Here is a 22703-nt window from a genome sequence, read left to right on the forward strand (position 1 = left end):
AGTTGCATTCATTAGGTCAATGTCATCACTGCAGGCAATCTTCATATATATTTGCGTGTCGTCTGCATACATGTGGTAGGAGATCTGTGATTTTCGAAGAATCTCCGTGAGAGGTTCTACATACAAGTTGAATAGATCTGGGGATAACGTTGAACCTTGAGGGTCCCCGATTGCGTTAGGGCATGGGGAGGAGATTGCTTGGTTGACCAGGAATAGTTGAGTCCTGTTCTGCAGGAAGGAATTAAACCATTTCAGTACGTTTCCAGATAAACCCATCCTGTCTTGTAGCCTGATCATCAGGATCTCATGATTTACCGTGTCAAATGCTGATGACAAGTCTAGAAGGATCAGTAGGCACGCATGATTTTGGTCAAGGGCTTGTAAGGCGTCATCAACAATATGTAGGATCGCAGTTTCAGTACTGTGCCCTGTTCTGAAACCTGATTGGCAGTCATCCAGTAATGCGAACTTAGCGATGTGTTGACTCAGTTGGCCCTGCACGCATTTCTCAATAAGTTTGGCCAGTAAAGGGATGTTGGTCACTGGTCGATAGTTATTCGGGTCTGTTGCATCCGCTGTCGGTTTTTTGATGATGGGAACTACCTGCCCCGTTTTTAGGCAGTCAGGGAGGGTCCCTTGTGCAAGTGAGGCATTTATTATCTCAGTCCAGATCGGAACTAGAGTGTGGCTGATTTCTCTTACACATTTTGCCGGTAACGGGTCTTGATAGTGGTTGTTCGGTCTAAGTTCCGCTAGCGTTTTGGCGATCTTTTCCTGGTCATATAGTTCAAATGTGTCCCAATTTGCCTTATTTTTTGTTTGAAGATCTTCCGTTGTCGCATTAGCCTCATTTTTAGATGAGGGAAGGGTCGTGAGGTTAGCCGCTGCACTTGTGAGCTCAACTTCTAGCAGTTTGGTTTTTCCGTGAAAAATGAGGAGAATTCCTCGCAGCTTATGGGATTTTTTGGGTTCTCTTGAGCCGTTTTGGTTAGTTTATTTGACTGTTGTTTTAGGATCTCAAAGAGTTTTCGTGGTCTGTTTATGGCATTGTCCAGTTCAGCCCTTATAAATTCTTTTATGGAGTTGATTATCTTTTTGTTATATTGTTTCCTTGTTTTTCTGAGGGCTTTCAGCTCGGGGGAGGAGGGATGTTGTCTCCATTTCCTTTCAGCCATTCTCAGTTTTCGCCTGTCCTCGTTCAGTGCCTCATTAAACCAAGGATTTTTTGGCTTTTCCGAGACTCTTTTCAATTTTTGAGGCAAGGTGTCATTGACTATATTACCGATCGAGGTTATGTAGTGATCCGTCAGCTCATTGACATTCTGCCTGTTGTTACGAGGCTTCAGGTCTTTCTCACATCTTTCAACCAATAGTTCAATATTAGCTTCTTTTGTATCTCGTATCAGTTTTTTGAACTTACGGGGTTGCACGGTCCTGCCCTTTTTCATTGTAGGTATCGTGAATGTTATGGCGTGATGGTCAGACCAATCACACGGGTCTATAGCGAGGATTGATGTCTCTTTGTTTCTTGAAATAATCCAGTCTAAAGTCGCTCCTTGTGAGTGAGTGGGCTGGGTGCATGCTTGTGTAAGGTTTAGCTCATAGAGGAAGTCTTTAATCGAGTTAACCAGTTTGTCATTGCCGTCGTCCCAGTGGAGGTTAAAGTCACCTAGGAATATGTTGTTGGCATCCGGGTTAGAGTTGGCAGTTATGATCTCTATAAGATGCTCTGTGAACTTTGCGTTATCTCCAGGTGGGTGGTAGAACGCATGTAGGTTAAAGCTTTGATTATTTAGCAATCTTATGTTAAGACCAAGGTATTCCCATGATTCTATAGGGTCGGATTGGAATTGGTTGACCTCGATCTCTGAGCGGTGAATGCACGCTATACCTCCTCCCACTTTCCTCGGTCTGTCTAACCTGACGATGTTATATTGTGGTGGTACTAGGAGATCCATGGTAGGAGAGGATGATTCACTGAGCCATGTTTCCGTGAGGATAGCCAGGTCGATTTCCTTGTTAATGATTAGGGCGGCTATGTCTGATGCATGTTTAGTTGCCGAACGACAGTTAAGTAGTAGGCAGTTCAGGGTTTTCTGTGAGTTAACGCTCTTTACATTTTCGGTTTCGGTTGCAGTTACCTGGATATATTGTAAGTTGTGGTGGATTGCTTTCCTATCGTTCTTTCTGGACGATCTATTAGAGTCAATAGGTACAATTTCGATTTTCTCTTCCTTTCTCGGAGCCGGTTGTTCATAAGATCGAAGTAGGGCAAGGGCTTCTTCGTTTGGTAAGGGATTGGTCCTGTTTGGTCTGTTGGGTCGGAGTACAAGATTCTGGATGTGTGAGACCTTAGTGTGCGTATTTATCGTCATCTCCCAGATTTTCCCAATTGTCTGTGAGACTTTCATCGAGTCTTGTGCCAGGTTGCCTATTAGTTTCTTGAGCTCCTTGACTTCTTTCTGTGTTCGGGATGATTTCTTATGTGAGATAGACCTGGCTGTTTGCGTTCTGCGTTTTGCTCTCCTCCGTGAATGGTCTGTTCTCATTGCCACATATCTTACCGTTGTATTCTTAGTTTGGTTGTGATTTCTGGCTCTATTAGGGGTGTCACCATTGTTTCCTATGTTGTTAGGTGTAGAGGATGTTTTTGTGGGTAAGGATCTATGGGACTCTAGACTCGTATTCGAGGGAGGTTGGGGAAGGTAGATAACCTCTACCTTGTTCCTTTCGTAGTTCTCTTCATAGGGGGGCTCACTCTGAGCTGAGCTACCCTCTTCAAGTGAAGTGGCATCGTGTGATGGCGGCAACGGCTCTTCCCTTGAGGTCTGGTTCTTCTCTTTGTTTCCAAGGTTATCATACACCGCTATCCTTTCAATCTCAATCTCCGGTATTGCCATCGCAGTTTCAGGTAGATCTCCGGAGTTAGAGATTAGATTATTCCGGCAGTCCGTTGGATTGGCATCTCTAGTGACAGGGTCGTTGTTGTCAGGTGTGATGTCTGGTGGGGTCATGTTTTGTCGGTGATTTGGTCCTACTATGGATTCCTTTAAGGTTTGGAAAGTTATCTCAAATTTCTCGAGTTCTTTGTTAGTTGCTTGTATCAGCACTATTCCCGTTTTATATATAGTAATGCATACTTCTGTATTACATCTTTTAGTTATTGAGGTCGTTATTTTTGTGCCATGTGGTATGTTTTTTACAGTTTTTGTGAACAGCATTTCTGTAATGGCATTGCGCCATTTGGCTGTTTTGTCTGTGTAGAATATCAGGTCATTCATCATGACACCTTTAACTCTATCAAAATATGGGTCAGCGAACAGAGTGTCCGGATTTTTTCTCAATGTGGTATGTTTGAATTTTTTGGCAGCATTTTTGGATAAAGTGGAAGGATATTCTATATTCTTTGCATGAGACCCAGTCGGCCCTCGGTATCTTCCCTCCATTTCCGTTTCACCTTCACGTTGTGGGTCTTCAGAAGCCTTTTGACTATTTTGTACTGTGTAGTTCCTGCTGGTGTTTTGTACTGTGTAGTTCCCTGCTGGTATATCGTGGTTGATATAGGAATCTAGGTAACTCCAGGACTACTGTTTCATGGTGATAGATATAGTTTCTTTGTAGTGTGGTTAGCTCTTATTATACCTTTGTAATCATGTAAGATATAGAGGTTGGAGTGACTTCCGAGCTACAGTTTCATAGTGGTAAGTATAGTTTCTCTGTAGTGGGTATCCTCTAATTCGTCCTTTGTCATTATGTTACCTTATTTTAATCAATCTTTTGTAATTATGGTGCCATCCACAGTAATTAATTAATCCATTGCCTATCCCTATTTGTGAAAGAGATTTGTCTAAAGAATCTCTGATTAATCCTTTGTAGTTATGTTAACTTCTTCTGATCGATCCTTTGTAATTAGGGTGCCATCCACAGTTATTAAATTAATTGATTGACTAATTAAATTAATTGATTGACTATCCCTCTTTGTGAGAAGGGTTGTCTGGTGATAAGTTAGTCAGTGCAGGATGTTAGCCGAATCTGCATATTATTTCCTGAGGGGAAAGGACTTTCTCTCTTTCACTCTTGAAGTTCTTTAGTCCCTTATCACTTTCTTCGTCCCTACTCTCTTTTCAGTCCAAATTGGTTGGTCCCTTCTCTCTTTTCAGTCCAAATTGGTTGGTCCCTTGTCGCTCTTCCTTGTCTGTTAGGGGGGGGTCTGGGATGTCTTACTTCCTTTCTTCAAGTCGCCAGTCCTCTTTCCCCGTCTATGCCCCTGGGTTGTTGATCAGCAGCTTCGTTTCCGATTCAGAATCAGCAGCCGTCTTACGCGGCCGCCATTTTAAGGTCAGGCGCGCCGTTTCTCATTCCCGTTCACTACCAATATCCCGCGTTTTCCCTTTTGCGTGTTCTAGGCGAGTTGTGCGCTGGAGGGGCTGCGCAGGGGGAGAGGATGACCATACCTTTCCCGAGGTCACCAAGGTCTCCCAGCTCCGCCTCCGCTTTCCGCGATGGTCCGTTTGTGTCTACCGGCACCGGCGCTGCTGCCAGTGACTCCTCCGAGGTCCCCGCCACGCGCAAACCAGGGTGACAACCGGTGGCTCCTTCCTTTATTTAAGGTCCGTTGTGGGTCCTCCCCGACCGCTCCACATCAGGCGGGTCGCATCCCGCGGGGTCCGTCGTCCGAGGAGAGGAGGCAGCCTTGACCACTGAGCAGGTATCGGATTCTTCTTTCCAGCGTCTTGCTTCTCATGTGTTCCTTTGGCTTTCTCTTCACTCCGAAACATGCAGCAGTGGTTCCGCTTCGTCCTGGGCTGTATTGGGGGTTGTTCTGGGGTTATACAGGGATTTAATCCAAATTTGGAGATCCCTAGCCCCGGCGCTCCTCACTAGAGCTCCCCTTCAGCAGCCATCTTGGTGGTGTTTGGTGGCAAATGTTAAGTGCATCAGCATGTTTGTGTTCTGGTATACTGAACTAAAACCAAACAATCATCTTTACATATGGGTAAACCCCTTACTGCACATATCAAAGACTATCAGGCACATGCATCAAGGAAAGCTTTTGAGAGTCCTTAATTGCAATTATTATAGAATCGCAATTAAGGACTCTGAAAAGCCTATGCATGTAGGAATCGCTATTAAAATGGCGATTCCTAAACATTCCTTAATTGCAACTCGCAAATTGGTGACGGAACTGCCCGTTCGCCGCGCCTGCGTGGTGCGAATTCCGCGCCTGCACTGACGTTCTAAAGAGCAGGCGGGGCCGTGACGGAACCGTTCCGTCACAATGTGCTTGTGACGGAACCCGAGGGCCGTGACGGAGCGGTTCCGTCATGAGTACGGGAGTGCCGCACGGCCCCGCCTCCCCCTTAGCGCTGCGGCGGAATAGCTGCCGCAGCTAAGGGGTTAATAAGCTACTATACATGTGAAAATAATAATACCTGCCGATCACACCTTTATTATAGCTTTGGCTGGCCTGGAATTATCACTGACATTTATTTATTTATTTATTTATTTTTTAAAGGTTTTATATAGCTGGCTATTGGCAGAGGTGGCAGGGGCAATGGGTAGTGCAGGCTGCAGTGGTCTCCAGAGAAGGTCCCTGGCACTAGCTTTTTTCCCCTTTTTTTATTACAAATTAAGCACTGCGACTGAATGCACCATCTTGCCCTTGGACTCTATCCAGGATCATGAGTTTGGAATCTGGTCACACTGTCTGCAGAGCCTCGGTATATTTCCTCCTATATTGGCTGCTCAGCCTGACCTCAGTCCTGTTGTACTAACTGTAAAGCCGGGTCTCCTGTCACACTGGCCCTGTAATCTTGTTTGGTTTCATGCTTGTCATACTGACAGCACAGACTTGTTTTAAAGGTGGAATTTCTGGTGGAAATTCCATTGAGCCTGTTCAAAAGGAAAATAGGTCGATGTCTTTGTGTGTCAAGCGTTTTAAGGTTGTTTCTAGGCTGTTACATTGTGAAAAACGGGTCATACCTGTAATGTATCTCTTATGATCGAAACAGTTTTGTTTGGATTCAATGTCACCCAAAGCGTTTAAAATGAGTGCTCCAGGTTTTTGGATTACAGGTTGCTGAGCGCAGAGGCAACCGCAGTACTTTGCCATTAGAGGGCGCTCCAAGCAAACACACATTTTTATCTGTGCGAGTTACTGCTTTAAGGGAAACTACAAATACAACAAAAATACAAACGTATTCAAGTTAATACATATTTCACGCCCATCAATGAAACCTTGGCCGATTGCTGCATTAAATGCACCAGGGGTAATGCTTGTGATTGACTGGCAGTTTGAAAACCATCAGCATTGCCAGAAACTACCAGCAGGGGATAAAATATGTGTTTTTGTAGTGCATAATCACGTTATGCACTAATGCGGAATATATTGCACCGCATAAACAGTTAATGTTGAGGAAAAGATGAAGTAAAAATGCAAAGTTTAAAGTAGACCTGGGAGTAATTTTAATTATGCCAAAGTAATCGGAGTAATTACAGTAATTCTGCTCTACTCTTTGAGATGGAATTACTAATAATAAAGTAATTAAGCCCTCTCGCATAATTAAGAGTAATATGGGAGAATTCTCTAACCACAAGAGCACATTACGGAGTGCGAAAGGCTGCTCGCACTACTGTTTATGTTCTGTTGCATTTAGTGCTATTTTCACAGGGCAAAGCGCACCCTTGCATCTATTTATTTAATGCAAGGGTGCATTTTGTGCTAAGTAACTACCGCTAAATGCCAGGAGTATGTTGGCGAAAAATTGTACCCCAAGTACTGCTCATGCTCGCTGATCAGGTTCTGTTGTATTTAGTGCTATTTCTTAGCGCAAAATGCATCATCACGTCTATTTTGGATGTGAGGCTTTTTTGCTCAAAGAAAATACTACTAAATTTAGAATTACTTTTCTCATGTAATTCTGCGTTGTCTTGTGGAATTTTTAGGTAATTATGTGTGATTGCACTACACAGAACTACACTAGTTGCTGCCACCCCTAGTTTAAGTGTTTTTAGGTAATGTAAAGGTAATCAAAATCAGTATTTTGGAATTGATATTTTAGTAATACTTATTTGCAGATCCTTTTTTTTAAATTAGAATCCATATTTGTCCCCCAGAATGTTTGATATCCTTTTAGTACTCTTTGTTTGTCATCATTTTACTGCCATGTTTCAGTAACTTAATATATATCAGCAGCTGCCCTGCCGCTAAGGCGGAGGAGCATCGACCCACCACTGCTCTGCGAGCAGTTCAAAAAAGAAAAAGAAAATGATAATACCGCAATGTTTTCCATACTGGCCTAGGTGCGGGGCAGGGCTGAGTTGGCCTGAGCAGGGGCCAGGGGGAGAAGTAAGCACTCTCCAAGTGCGCATGACGGTTCGGCCGACCATCTTGGGCCGGCCAAACAGTCATGCGCACTTTGCATGTTCTTAACCGGCGTTATTGCACAGCCTGGGTGCAGAACATGCACAGGCTCCCAGTCCCTGTCTGAGCACTGAACAACGGCGGTCACACCAATCACAATACTGCTGTCATGCTGGTGACAGTAGAATCGTGGTTGGCTTGGGGAGCCTGTGTGCTACCTGCTTCCTGCGTCAAAGACCGAAGAAGACCGAGAGGCGGCCGACCTGCAGGTAAGTGGTACTTTTTTTTCATCCCTCCACCCTCCACCCCGTTAAGCAGCAGCTGCCACAGAAATATATGTCTATTCCTACATAGCTCACTGGATACCAGTTTTATTAAGTGTGATCTTACAGTAACCTACATGCCCTCTGGTATCAACGAACAACGTTGAGTTATCTGGGGAATTAACTACTACTAGCACATTGAGAGCTGAACACCTGATCAGAATGCTCCCTTAGCATGCTATAACTACCATTACCTCTACGTCCTGCGTCCTCGTCCCAGTCATTACTTCATGAGGTTGCTACATCCCACAAACAGGAAAAACAATCCAGGAAATGTTGCAATTCAATCCCCGCTCATCCCCTACAGAGAGCCAAAAACCTTCGATTGGCACAGCACCGTCCTGTTGTATTGTTTTTCCTGCCTAAGGACTCGAACAACGAATGCTAGAGTATACACTTTTCAGATCCCCGATGGGCTTGTGATCCATATTATATTCCTTATGGATCCTCAGTTTGTTCTTGTTGGGCTTGAACCGTGTACTTTTCTGTAACTGTTGACCTGCTGATGATTCTCTGCATGTCTGTATTTTATAAGGCCTATATTTTCACTTTAATCGTTTCCAAGTTGTTCCATGCTCAGCTGGAATTGTGTGTTAATTTAGTGTGTTACTTTTGATCAGCGTGGCTAGTCATAGTTTCTGGGAGGCTGGAAGAGTCTGGGCAGGTTTTACAGCGATGAGGGCCTGTTTTGTTACTGGCGGGCGGTTTTTGCAGCAGTGCTGCAATATCTTCCCCACAAAAAAAGCAGCAGTGCTTCACACTTGCACACACCACAGCCCCTTGGGGGGCTGGTCTGACAAAACTGCCAGGGCTGCTTTGGGTTTCCAGTCTGGCCCTGCTTTTTGATATAGATATACCGGTTTCCTCAGCTCGGTTTCTCGAGCAGGCGGGATTCGGTAGTCGGTGATAGCGCATCTAACTCGAGAGTGATGTACTGAGCCTTAATGAGTCATCATTACTCTTCAGTAGGCATGCAACCCTCGTACCACCCATGCAAGACCCTGAACAAAAGCACTTCTCAAACCCAATTCTAACCTTAAGACCGCCACAGGGAGAGCTGTGTTAACTGAAGCTAAGTTTCTGAGGACTCAGCCTTCCATCATATTTAAGAAGCCCCATTTAGATACTTCAACCTGTTCCGATCCATAAAGCAAGGAAGCAGGGATTTTGGCTTGATAAACCTCTAACAGGTGTGAAAAATGTCTTCTACCAGTTGCCCTATGAAAAGCAGCCAGGCTTTTCAGCTAGAGATTGGGATTTGGTCATGTTATTTTTTAAAAGTGCTTTTTCACTAAGATTCCCACACAAGATTTCAATTTTTTCTAGCTTTTGTATGCCCAGGGACCATGTAAAGTTTCCATATGTAGGCTTCTTCCTCCCATGCAAGTACATTATTTTACTTTTAGATGTGTTAATCTTCAAATTGTTGCAGTGCCTGCAGACTACTGTTTAATCCTTTTGGGGTAAGATCGAAAAAGATTATGTCGTCCGCATATAATATGCAGACAATAGACTCTCCCCCAATTAACGGAACAATACCCTCACTCCGGGTCAAATGAAGGGGTAGATCGGAAATGTATAGGGAAAAAAGGAGCGGGGCTAGAAGCATTCTTGTTTTAACCCATTTAGAGGCAGGATGGGTTGTAAAAAACCCTTATCACCTCCCAGGAAAACAATTCCATTCAAGATGGAATCCCTCCAGAGGATGATTCTACTAGTTCTTTAAATGAGCTGATGGATGCATATTTTCATATCAAGGATTACTTACAGGTAATCTTCATTGCTCTTAGTCCTAGCATCCTTGTGCCAGTCATTACGAACTACCCTTGCATCCTATTCTCTTGCCTTTGTTAACGCCTTAACCGCTGCGGTTTTTCTGCCGCGGTGCAGGCGTTCTAAAGGGTGGGCGGGGCTGCGTCGGCCATTGGCCGTCTACAGTACTGGGGAGGGAGTGCTCCCATCGGCCAACGGCCGACTGGAGCACGGAAGGGGTTAAGCTTGGACAAACAGGAAAATACTGATTAACTCTAGGATTATAAGGTTACCAGTAACGAATGGAAGGCACATGATTTACATAATTTCTTCATTTGTTTTTTCTGTCTATATGGTAAGTAATCCTAAACATAGGCCCAAACAGGGAGAATACGATGGCAGCCAGCTTCGCCAGTATGCTGTGTTTTAGTGGTCTCAGGAATATGGCTCTGGGCATTTTTTTTCTCCCCACAGAGCAGTGGCTTAGCCTCAGTTCCACTCCATAGTGTAAAGAATATCTGAAGGCAAATTGAGTTGAATGCTTTATTGCATAGTCCCAGACGGCAGCAAAATAGCATACACACAACTTCTCCTCGTTGTATCTTGACATCATCTGGCTAACTTCTTACAGATTCTGCAAACAGAATCCAAATGATGTGAAGACACAAGGCCAGAAACATTATGCATATTTTCCTCACATAACAGAGAATATAATAATACTAAGAAATTACGCTAATACTCCATATTTGCACAAATAACTAAACCTATCAAAACAAATAAGGAAGATTAACATAAATACCAGGCAGATAAAAACAGATATACACTACTTTTTATTAAGTTACGCACATATTCAGATTCTTAGGTCTGTTAATCACCCTTCCAAACCTTCTTTTCCTTTCCTTGCTTCTGTCTCCTTGTACCCCATCGGTACTCAATCTCTCACGACAAACTCCATCATCTCCAGATGTTGCTTCAACACCACAATCTTCCTCAAACGAAACTCCATTGTCACTAGATATTGCTTCAACACCACAATCTTTCTCAGCTCTCCTCCGGTCGTCTTTTTCAATTCTTCTTTCTTCCCACCATTCAAGATTTTTAGCACAACTACCCAAATTTTCCTTGCACCTTGAAAACCTACTCATATGCCAACATTTGCCATAAATTAACACAGCAGAATTTCAATGCAATTCTTCCACTTTTCAGGGTTCGGAAAACCTGTAATCGCCTTTCTTCAAAAGAAGCATTCCTCTTGACCCTCAAACAATCTCCTACCTTCAATTCAACTTTCTTCACGCCATGCCTTACATAATAGATTTCATATACACTTCTTGTGACTTTACAATATTGTCTTTTACTACACTATGATTCCAATTCACAACTTTAGTTTTGTTCATCCAACACAAATTGTCCTTATTGAATGGTGTTTTTCCTCTAATCAATACAAAAGGACTAAAACCAGTGACATCACTGCATATTATCCCGTAACTCCATTACATCTTTTGTGCCTCCTTTTTCTAATCCAGATTACTTCTTCTCGCCAATTGCAGTACTACCTTTACAACTCTTCTAAATCTCTCATCAACTCAATTTCAAGCAGGATGATAATTCATTGTGGTGTTGTGAGTGACCACTTTCTTTTTTAAAATACTTCTTAACCACATCCGACACAAATTGTGCACTATTACACAAATTACCACTTTAGGCAAAACTTCCTTCAAAAACACTCTATCCATAAATGTCAACTACCCTATTAGAATCCACTCTATCCACAAACTTCACTTCAGGCTACTTCAAAAAAATATCCATCAATACTATGAAACACACATTGCCCTCGTCTTCATGCCACACCAGACTCATGATATGAATCTCAACCTTCTACCACAGCATGTTTGAACACTTAGGGGCCCATTAGGATGTCAGGCAGATCGTCACCGCCATGCGGGCGGTGGTGATCCGCCCGACATCCTTGTCCGCCCGCCACCCATTTCCCCCCGCCATATTACTATGGCACGGCGGACGGAAAGAGGTTTAATATGGTGGCGGTGTCTATCAGACACCGCCAGCCATATTAGTATGGGCTTTGGGTCTTCACTTTAAGGGCCCCCTGCGGGCCCCCATGGTGAAGGCGAGGTGGAGGGTGCACATGGGGGGTATCTGTGGTACCCCCCTGCATTTGCATAGACAATGCAGCAGGCACCGCGCGGTGCCTGCCGCTTTGTGTATGCAAAGGCATCACATGCATTTTTAGCATTGTGGCGGGCGTGCTGAGAGCACCGCCCGCCACAATGTTAAAAATGCAGTATGTGACCCCCCCTAAGACGACATAAAGGCAGCCTAAACGAGACTTGAGATATGTCTCACCCATCACAATCAACACAATTCCTAACCAGTTTTTTAATTTCCATTTCAACACCGGGCCACCAGTAGCATTCCTTCACTCTTCTCTTTGTGTTCACCACACCAAAAAGACCCTTGTGACAGATATTCAACAATTTTCTTCTTTAACTTTTCGGCAGTACAACACGTCACCCCCCCCCCCCTGATCACATAATCAACAAAATTTAACTAATCCATCAATGCTCAAAACTTCCTTTGACCTTTGTTTACTTTCTTTTTCTGAGGCCATCAATCAGTGATGTACTTTTTCACTTCCATTAATTCTACATCATTCTCCAAACCCACAGACCATCCTTCTCACTGTACACCACAGACCAAATCGCCCCAAACTCCAGTAACCTTGCATTCTTCCCAAACATTTTCTAGAACTGTATTCTTAGCCACATGCATGCTAATAAGAAAGTCTGCAACTCTGTTCCTGACACCAGGCACATATACAATTTTGTAGTTAAAATCAAGTCATATTACAGATGTCCTTGCAATCCTACGTGTTGCTTTGTCCATACCTTTCAAAGTAAGCAATTAAAATTATAATCATTCCCCAAATGTACTGGCTAAATTTCTCTAAACCCCCATGCACAAGCTAGTGTTTCTTTTTCTCTTACTAAGGGGGTCATTAGGATGACGGGCGGACTTAGTCCGCCCGCCATCTTATCGGAATTCGGGACCACCCGCCATAAGGGCGGAGGTCCCGTGGGGGGTATTAGGATGCGCCCGCCACAGTGGCGGGCGCATCCTTCATTTTTAACATTGTGGTGGGCAGTGCTCTCAGCACCGCCCGCCACAATGCTAAAAATGAATGTATGCATTTGCATACACAAAGCGGCAGGCAACTTGCGGTACCTGCCGCATTGTGTATGCAAATGCTGGGGGGGTACCACAGGTACCCCCCATGTGCACCCCCCACCTCAACTTCACTTCGGGGGCCCGCAGGGGGCCCCTGAAGTGAAGACCACATTGTTCTAAGATCGCATTGTTCTAAGCCTATCCTAATATGGCTGGCGGTGTCTGATAGACACCGCCACTATATAAATCCTTTCCCCCCCCAGCCGCAAGGCGACCGGGGCTGAAAAGCGGCGGACGGTGTTTCCGTCCGCCGCGGTCCCCCCGCCATAGTAATATGGCGCGGGGAAATGGGTGGCGGTCGGGCATGGATGTCGGGCGGGTGGCCACTGCCACCATGGCGGTGGTGATCCGCCCGACATCGTAATGGGCTCCTAAGTATTTTTCTTCTGCTGGAGTCAATGTCCTTCTTGCAAACACAATATTAACTTTGGATCCATTAAGTTCTTTTTGGGTTAATACTGCCTCCAAACCTCTGTGGTTCGTATCAGTAGTCATAATAGTATGCAAATAAAATAAAAAAACTTTCAATGAGGAAGCAATGCAAAAATCTTCCTTAATGTCAGCAAAAGCATTCTCCACTCAAACAAAGATTTGTTTTTAAGCAATTGTCTCATCACAAAGGTTTTTTCTGCAAAATTCTTTACGACTTTAGCATACAACTCAGCAATCACGCAGAATGCTCTTATATCGTCCTTATTCTTGACTAGAGGCATATATCTTATGCTCTCAAGTAATTTTCTTAGGTCCAATGCCCTCACCATCTACCTCATGACCAAGAAAGCGCAAGTGTTCACCTACTCCGTAAGCCCTCTCGTTCTATTTGGAGTGTTTTGATACTTTCTCACAAAGCCATGGAAACACATCAAACCGGAACGAAGTAGGGATGAGTGCTTGATTTCATTTTCTTGTGTGATTTTTTTCTGAGTAAGGCCTATTCTTGATCTGCTTTCCCAGAGACCAAATACGTAACTAGATTTTTTTTCAGCCAGTGGAGTTAGTTGTCCTGGTAGGCATCTACGTCCATTTCTCTTGGATGTCTACCAGATCTGCAAATAAGCACTGACAAGGCAGACCCTCGCTTACAAGTGAACTGACCTCAGGGTTCCTTGCAAGCTTGCCTGCACCAAGGAGTACACATCTGGCCTCCCACCACACCTGTGAGGTAAGGGAGTCAGGCATCCCAAATGAGATCTTTTTTACTGTGCCCTGATCTCTCATACTGTAAAGTGACTGATGATCTGCGTGTCTGGTGGAGCATGGGAATCCCTGAAGAACGAGCGATGAGGAAAGAGGTGCAGGTGCATGGAGTTGGCAGTAGTGATTAGACATTCAACCTCCCCCTCTGCAGGTAGAGTATACCCAGTGCTCAATTTTGGGCCATGGTTGCTGGTGATGGCCACCTGCACTCATTCTTGGGGACCGATACTTATTTTTCATAATCAGACTTTGACCCAGAGCTGGAGAGAGAAAGGTTTAAAGGAGAAATTAGGCAGAAGAGAAAAGACATTGAGGACGGCAGGAATGCAAAAGAACCTCTAAGAGTGTAGTAAGGAGACAGGAATTGTAGGGAGGTGGTTGAAAGAGGCATGACACGGAATTAGGGCAGGGAAGCCATGATCCCATCATTTGGGAATACCAGTGGTGGGCTCCAAAGAAACAAAATTAAGCCACTGCAAGTATTTATTTTTCATACAAATTAAGCAGTGGACATTGCCCGTTGGACACTAAGGGCCCCATTAGGATGGCGGGGGATTGCCCCCGCCAGGCTGGCGGTAGCCACCACCGGCCTGGCGGGGGCAATCTGCCCGCCATCCTTGCTGCATAGACCCCCGGCCATATTAACATAGCTGGGGGGGGTCCGCGGCGGACAGAAAGACCGTCCGCCGCTTTTCGGGCGGAAAAGGGTTTATATGGTGGCGGTGTCTATCAGACACCGCCAGCCATATTAGTAGGGGCTTCTTCTGATGCCTTTCCGTGGCGGCAAGGCATGCGTAGTCTGCCATGGTCTCCAGGGGCCTGGGGGGTGCAAATGGGGGGTACCTATGGTACCCCTCAGCAGTTCCATGCACAGCATGGCAGGTACCGCGCTGTGCCTGCCATGCTCTGTATGGAAGTGCACAGCATGCCTTCCTGCCATTGTGGTGGGCGGTGCTGAGTGCACTGCCCGCCACAATGGTAGGAATGCTGGATGCGCCCGCCACTGTGGCGGGCGCATCCTAATTCTGGCCACGGGACCCCAGCCCTTATGGTGGACGGCCCCTTTCACCGCTAGGATGACGGGTCCTAATGACCCGCTAGGTTGTCTAGTATGCAGCACACCCTGGTAAATGGAATACAAGCAATCAACAAGTGTATGTTTTCCTCCCAGAACGTCAACTGCGTTGTAAACTGCAGTCTATAGAAATCTGCTGTTCTTTTACATAAGCTTCACAACTTTGATGTAAACTCCTATTTGCTATATTTTTGTTTTGCCTCTGGAAATCGTATTAAATTCTATTCAGTGAATACTTTCTAGAAGGATTCTGTTGCTAAGAAGCACTCTTGCATCTTTTTCATAAAGGATGGAACTACTCCGCTCTGGATCGCTTCACAGATGGATCACAAGGAGGTGGTGAGGGTATTGCTTCTACGAGGAGCCGACAGAGACTCTATGCGGACAGTGAGTATAGCTCTTTACATCTATTTTCTTTGGTTCAAAACAAAATTATATCTTTGTGAACCCACATGTTGGTAAAAAAAACTGTCGTTTTATATAGTTTAAAATTGGACAAATTAGTTGCAATAGAATTTTATGTTAATACCCTGTTGACCAAATAGGGGACTTTGCAGTGTAGCCTATTTCGTCTTTGGACTCTCAAGTTCCCTAACACTACTCTATGTTCAACTCACAGTGGTGACCTTCCTTCACAGTCTTATCTACTGCTAAGCTTTACTTCTGCTTCTTTCAGCCTCAATGGAGACCCAATAACAGGGGCGTAACACAGGCCCCGGCCGGAGAGCTCCTGATTGAGTCTGAAGGGGGCACCTCCACGTACTTTGCAAGGGAGACCCCCTCAAGTTTCGTTACGCCACTGCTCAATAAGGACATATGGGATAATTTCAAATACACATCATCAATACTTTATTTTTTGCCGCTATCCTAACAATCAGCATTAATTCGCTTGAGGCCTTTGATGCCAAAACCTTAAATCTGAGTGCCTTGTTTTTACCCGGTTTTCATCTTTCGCATATGCACGATGCAGACCAGGAATCCCTATGGCAATGTCAAAACCATCGCTTAGGACAGAAAACTAGCACCAGAATCACCCACTGAATGCATCCGGACCACCGCTAAGATTAAATAAACCATAGGTACTAAGAACCTCAACGCTCTTTAATACATTATGATGACTTTAGTTCCTAAAGCAGACAAAGCTAATAATGATATAGCAGAGATAGATGTTTATTTAGATCACAAATATCACTGAGCTCACCAGTCTCAATGTTATATTTGCTGGATAATCCTCTTCTTCAAGGAAAATACCTATATGTTTCTTTGTCTCTTGTTGTGCAGGCTCTGCTTGGGTTTCTACCCATGTTGTTCAATACATATCCCATACATTGGGATTTAATGTCCAGCCTCAGGCCATGCAATTTAACCAAAGTTCCTGGCTGCTGGGATACTGCCATTGCAATATGCTTCTAGATACCAATGCAGTCATTTCATTCCTAAAACTAGAAGAATGATCCAGTCTTTATTTTGTTCTCCGAATGGGTGTAATCACCTTCATAAAATATTGCCTCAAAACTAATTTTACTATTACAATCCTGAAGGTAATATTAATAGATGAGATGGCAAACCCTCAGTGTCAGGTGGCATTTACCTCTGCTGACTTAAGTAAATATTTGTGAGAATTTGAGCATCATAAATAGAGTCATTGCCCATTTAACTGCCTACACTTCTAACTTCATGTTGCAGATACGTATTTTCAGAGACTGATAGTCCTATGCTGACAAAGGCTACAGACCTAACTTCTTTGTCATCTCCTTTATATATGAGCTGTTGGGATGGCAATGCTCCTTGCTTAGTAAATGGGCATGTACCCAGGTGGCCTGACTGCATGTGAAACTGGCATCCTAACATTTTGTTGGTACAGCTGGCATGCAATTCTAGCATATGCTCTGAGGCTTAGGCCTGTCCATGGTGATTTTAAGGTCCAGAACTTGTTCTGTGACCTAAGGGGGGAACACCAAGCATGCCATTTGATTGATAAAGAACTACTGTCCATGTCCTGGGTTTCTGACATCAAGTAGTGCTGCTAGCACATTGATTTTTGTGGATTTATTGTAACCTTACTTTCTGGTTCAGGAGTACGGCCGACCAGACCCACTCACGTAAAGTTCTATCTAGATGTGACACCCAGACCTTTGTGCTGACATCCTGTGCATGTGTTGAGTGCTTAGGAACTTAGGAAAACTATGGTAGTAGCTCTTATTCTCTCAAAGCTAGCCTACTGCAATACACTCTTTATGGGCATTGACAAGGCCCAGAGGAGTAAATGACAATCGTTACAAAACGCCGCCGCACAATTGCTATTAAACATTCCTGAAGGCCATTCCACCTCTGCTGGTACAAGGTCATTACATTGGCTCCCTATCCAACAACGAGTAGAATTCAATGCCCTCTGTCTGGTTCATAAGGCACTATACGGAGGTGGTGCAGTTGATATTCAGAAATTGTTTTCTCAGTACACTCCCATGAGAACTCTTAGATCCACAAAGGTGGGTCTCCTACAAATCCCCAAAATTTGAAGAGCAAGATGGGGAGGTAGGAGTTTATCACACTGTGCAGCCAAACTGTGGGATCCGATGCCAATCGCTATGAGACTACAGTCCAACAGGCAGCACTTTAGGAAATTGCTAAAATCCTAGCTGTTCCCCCCCCTAACTAAGTCGCCGGATTCGAGGGTGCAGTTCCCTCTTCACACCTCTCAGCGCCAAGACGCCTCGGCAATCGGGCGCTCTATAAACATATCTTATCTTATCTTGTGTGTAAGGTGTGGATGGTGGCAAGACCCCTGCTCTGACATGGCACAAGATGGAATGATGTTTCTCCAGACAGTTTCTCCATTGGCTGCATTACTGGAGCTGAAGGGAGGAGCCACAGAAGTGTGGGATGATAAAGACAGGACCACACTTAGAAATGCTATGTGAAGTTTTTGGCAGGAGATTGCTGATTAGTTCTTTTGAGCATGGCTATTTGACTGATGATAAGGGAGTGTGGGTGAGTCCGCAGATTGTGGTCATAAGAGTGAGTAGGCGTCTAGACAGGAGCTGCCATTTAGTTTTTCCCTAAGTTCTACTTCCTGAAGACTGATGACAAATTGTGCAGAATCTTCAGACCCTGTTGACCCATGTTTTGGATAATCTTGGTTGGAGCCAGTATCTTTACTGCCTGCTGTGAGAGCCATCACCTTGCACAGAAGGTGTGTCTGCTCTGCAGAAAGAAAATTACTTTTGAAAAGGATCACCTGAAACGTGTTCCTGGACTTTGGGCAGCGGTTCAACATCCCTTGCCTGGGAAAGGAGTATAAATGTGGGACCCAAACCGTCCCATTTTATTCTAGTACCCAGTTCTTCTTGACCAAGGAAGAGAGTGATCTGCAGAGTACTCGAAGAGCTGCTGTGATCCAGGTCTGGTGTCTGCATGGCAGTCAGTCTCCCATAGTAGAGGGGAGTTCACCTGAGGTCTGCTTAACTTGCTGGAGTAGCTGTGGATCTGCCTATTGCCTAGAGGCCTGCCTGCTCAGAGAAGGAAGTCGAGAGCCATATTTCTAGTGTGTGGAGCACCCAGACACGCCAATTTGTACCTGACGCATAACCAGTGTCCACCCCAGGTGAGAGGGATCTCCTGGACACCCTGTGTGGTTCATGTTGTGCTTCCACTTGTCTGGATGGATCTGCTCCTCTGCTGCCTCGACATGCTGTGTGACCTGCAAGGATCAACAACACCGCCACCACAGAAGACATTCCCAATAGCCTGTAAATCTGCAAGATGGACAACAGCTGCCAAAGCTTGCCACGCTGTTCATTCCCAGCCACGATACCTGAGAGGTGGGGATGCTGCCAGCGATCCTGCTCCCACTGGCTAAGAGGCTGACTATGTGACCACAAGGAGTATACCACCAGTCTCTATGCTGACAGGGTAGAGAACAGCGAACAGGCACATGACATGGGGCTTGAACTGAAAGAATGAGAGACTGTGACCTTGAACTTTATAGATAAGTCTGCCCTATTGGAAAATAATAATTGCCTGCATGAACTCTTTAATTCAAGATATGAAGAAACTGACCTACGAATTACTCAACATGGTAGCTGCTTGCACAGTCTCATAACAACGTCTCACCTGTCCCTGATTCTGCATATGACCTTTTATGTCTGCTATACACTGTAGATATTGTGGGCACCTTAAGAGTTTTGGTAGACCACTGTATATAGTGGAGGCCATGTTGTACTTGGCTAGAGCCCCATAGGTGTGAATGCCGAACTCTGAGGCTGAATCCTCATTATAGTGCATAGAATTCCATGTTGCTGTGATGTTAAACTACTTCTCATTTTATTGAGACAGCACTGGGTTGAGCAGGAAGTTATTGTGTGTGTTGTTTGACTGAGTTCTGAGTCTCTGCTCCCCATGCTGGGTCCCCTGAGAAGCCTCCTTTGACTGCTCACCCTCACTACCCTGAGAGTCAAGAGTGGAAAGGGTGTACATGACCCAGTTTGCAGAGTCATAGTAGGACGCATAGCAGAACACCAGAGGTTAACCACCCCACCACCATGGTTGAGGCCCAGGAGCCCGTGTCTGCCCTGTGACTCCTTCAAAGAGGTCTGACAGCAGCTTTTAAGCTTACAAGTGCAAAACAATTATGTTAACATAGTATAACATACCACAATGTATGAGTTTATGTGATGTGAGAAAACAAAGAGTCCACCTAAATGCTTTCCAAAAGTGACTAATGTTAAGTAGGATTGGCATGGTATCTTGAGCTGGTAGTTATCAAGTTAACAAAGAAACATTCTTTTTTGGCACATATGGCACTCTAGCAGCACTATGATTAATTCATGTTTCCAATCTGAATGCCATTGGTACAATATTGTTTTAAACATATCCAGACCTTTCGGCATCACTCCTCTATATGATCACTGAACTCCTCAGCAACGTGAAACATTTTAATATATGCAGAAGAGGTTGCATATCTCTTATTTCTTTAGACATGTCCCTATTCATGTTAATTTCATCCATAACAGCGTCGGATTGGTAACGCGGGCACTCGGGCAATGCCTGAGGGGCCGGTGGTGAGTTCCAACTGAGAGCTGCTTTTTGGAGCAGTCTGGGGGCAGATTTGGGTGGTGTCGCTGTTGTTCGGATACAGCCAGCAGCCCAGTGGGTGTCTGAGTGGCCTTTCCGGAGACAGATGTATGCTCATTACCTCACGTTTAGCAACAGGCAGATGTGTCACTTTCTTTCTCTCAAAGGGCCGGCCCATTAATGTAAGCATACCTAGCGGGGCAGGAGGCCTGAGCAAAAGTGACTTTACTTGTTGTCAGTCACCAGTGTAATCAAATCCGTGCATTTTTTTATATCTCACCCTCCCCCTTTTTTTAATAAAATGTCGCCGAAGCAGTGTTTTGAGGAAAGGCAATATGCAAATGTGGGCCACTTTTTTTAGCGTGCCCGGGCCGATTTTGAATCCCAATCTAACCCTGATCCATAAAACATTGCCCGGGTAGATGTATCATCTGTCACCGACACCTTTATAGTAATCTTTCAAGATTCACTAGAACGTAAATCATCTGCCGTCATAACCTGCTAAAAGCTCATGCAAGAATGGGCACACAGCTCTTCAACCTTTTTAAAGTTAACAATAGCAACTGTACAGTTGTGGTTAAGTCTCATTTTCCATTGAAAATGCCATTTCTATTTTGCTAATAATTTTGATCCAAATCTACATGGAAATTTGCACCTGCTTTGCTTACCGTTTTGTTATGTCAAATTTCATGCAGATGTATCCAGGGAGGGAAAAGTAAAAGAGGGGATCAATAAAAAGCATTCGTAGTTCCCCTTGTAATTTTGCTCTGCAATACAGCAAAAATTGCTGAACTAAATTAGAGGCAAACTTGGCTTGAAATTAAAACTTTATTCAGAATAGGGTCTTTTTGGTATTGGTTCAATAGTTTTGCACTATTTGCATGACAATAGGGTGAGGGGCAGGTTTCAGAGTGTCCATTAATTGGCCCCAAATCAAATATAAATAAATCCAACGAGAGAAGGAACCATTTTTGCCTTCATTCATTGTGAATAACTCAGAGTTGGGGTTAGCCCACGGACGCAATCTGATTGGCGGTGGCAGGAATGCTTTTGCTGTTGGAACCATTCCAAGCCTGTGTCACAGAGAAAATATTTAGTGGAGTTAAAAGGGTAGTTGAAGTATTCCATGAACTCGGGGCCAATGTGCGTGGCTACATAGGCACATATACACACCTCAAAATATTAAAGAGGCACCTCATTTTTGCTAATGGACATGCATATGTTAGAGTTCAAGGAATCTGGTTGCCATTTTGGGTCCAATGATACTTAGTCTGTGGGCCTTGTGGTATGCTGGTTAGCTGCCTGACGCCATGCACGGCAAGATTACGGACATGGAAGCTACAGCTTTTGTATGGGTCCTGTGTTTAGAGCATGTTGCACCAGGGCACAAGTCTTTAAAAAAGAAGTGTGGGGACTAACCAAGTTAGGCAGTATGCCAGTGACATCATGGCATGTGACATCACAGAGCATGACATCACGGTGAGTGACATCACGTGTGGCATCACAGGAAGTGGCATCACAACCAAGGACCTCACGGTAAGTGACATCAGATCTTAAGACCTCATGTATGTTTACAAGGGCTATAATGAGTACATTTGAGCACATTACAATATTTTACAAATTATATTTAACATTGGGATTGTGCCAAAAAATGTATGCAACCTCGACGCAAAATCTGGGCCTCAACTTATATATGTATGTTTTAAAACCCTGCCACTAAGAAATTGGCAACAAGGAGAAACATAGCATTAAATCTGTTCTGCCTAATTTGTTGCAACATCTGTAATTCAAAATGTCTTATGAGGTTAAGGCACCTGCTGCAGAGATCTTTGTGTGTCAGCTAAATCTCAAGGAATAATAATAATTGTAAGACAACTTGGCATCACAACCCATGACCAAACGGGAAGTGACATCAGATCTTAAGACCTCATATATGTTTACCAGGGCTATCATGAGTACATTTGAGCATATTACAATATCTTACAAATTAGATTTAATATTGGGGTTGTGCCAAAATATGTAAGCAACCTTGACGCAAAATCTGGGCCTCAACTTATATATATATGTTTTAAAACCCTGCCACTAAGAAATTGGCAACAAGGAGAAACATAGCACTAACCCCATCCAGCCACGGCCCGTGGAGGGAGTTACGGTGGGGCAGGGAGGCGGGGAGGGGGAGGGGCGGGGTGGAGGGTGCTAAAAACCGGCATATGGATAATTGCAGGTAAGTAAACAATTTAATTAATAAAACGAATTTGGTAGTGCGCCTTGCATCGCAAAATGCGATGCAGTGCGTGCTACGAAATTCGTTTTATGAAATAAATTGTTTACTTACCTGCAATTATCCATATGCCGGTTTTTAGCACTCTCCACCCCGCCCCTCCCCCTCCCCACCTCCCTGCCCCACCGTAACTCCCTCCACGGGCCGCGGCCGACCCCATCACTGCTGCCGACGTTCAGCGGACGTCGCGCGCACTACCTCGGTAGTGCTGCGCACGTCCGTTGAACGTCGCGGCCCCGCCCACGCAATAGAACGTTCTGCACTTTTATTTTAGCTTATTTTCGTTTCATGTGGTGCATAAGTCTGGGTTCCTATACATCTACTCAGCTGCCCCTGTTCATTTGCTTTTACTCTGAGGGCATTAGTCTGAGCTCTCGTGTCCATCTGGTCAGC

General features: G+C 44.6%; 1 protein-coding gene across 2 annotated transcripts in view; it reads left to right on the plus strand.

Moving 5' to 3' along the window:
* Positions 1–22703, plus strand: part of ANKRD29 (ankyrin repeat domain 29) — a 459839-nt gene that overhangs the window by 338801 nt on the left and 98335 nt on the right. For both annotated transcript variants that reach the window (XM_078685682.1, XM_078685683.1), the window contains one exon: positions 15245–15343. In XM_078685682.1, the coding sequence (XP_078541808.1) occupies positions 15245–15343 (99 nt within the window). The remainder of the gene's footprint in view (positions 1–15244; positions 15344–22703) is intronic.

This window comes from Lissotriton helveticus, chromosome 4_1 (assembly GCF_964261635.1).
Source record: "Lissotriton helveticus chromosome 4_1, aLisHel1.1, whole genome shotgun sequence".
Taxonomy (NCBI): domain Eukaryota; kingdom Metazoa; phylum Chordata; class Amphibia; order Caudata; family Salamandridae; genus Lissotriton; species Lissotriton helveticus.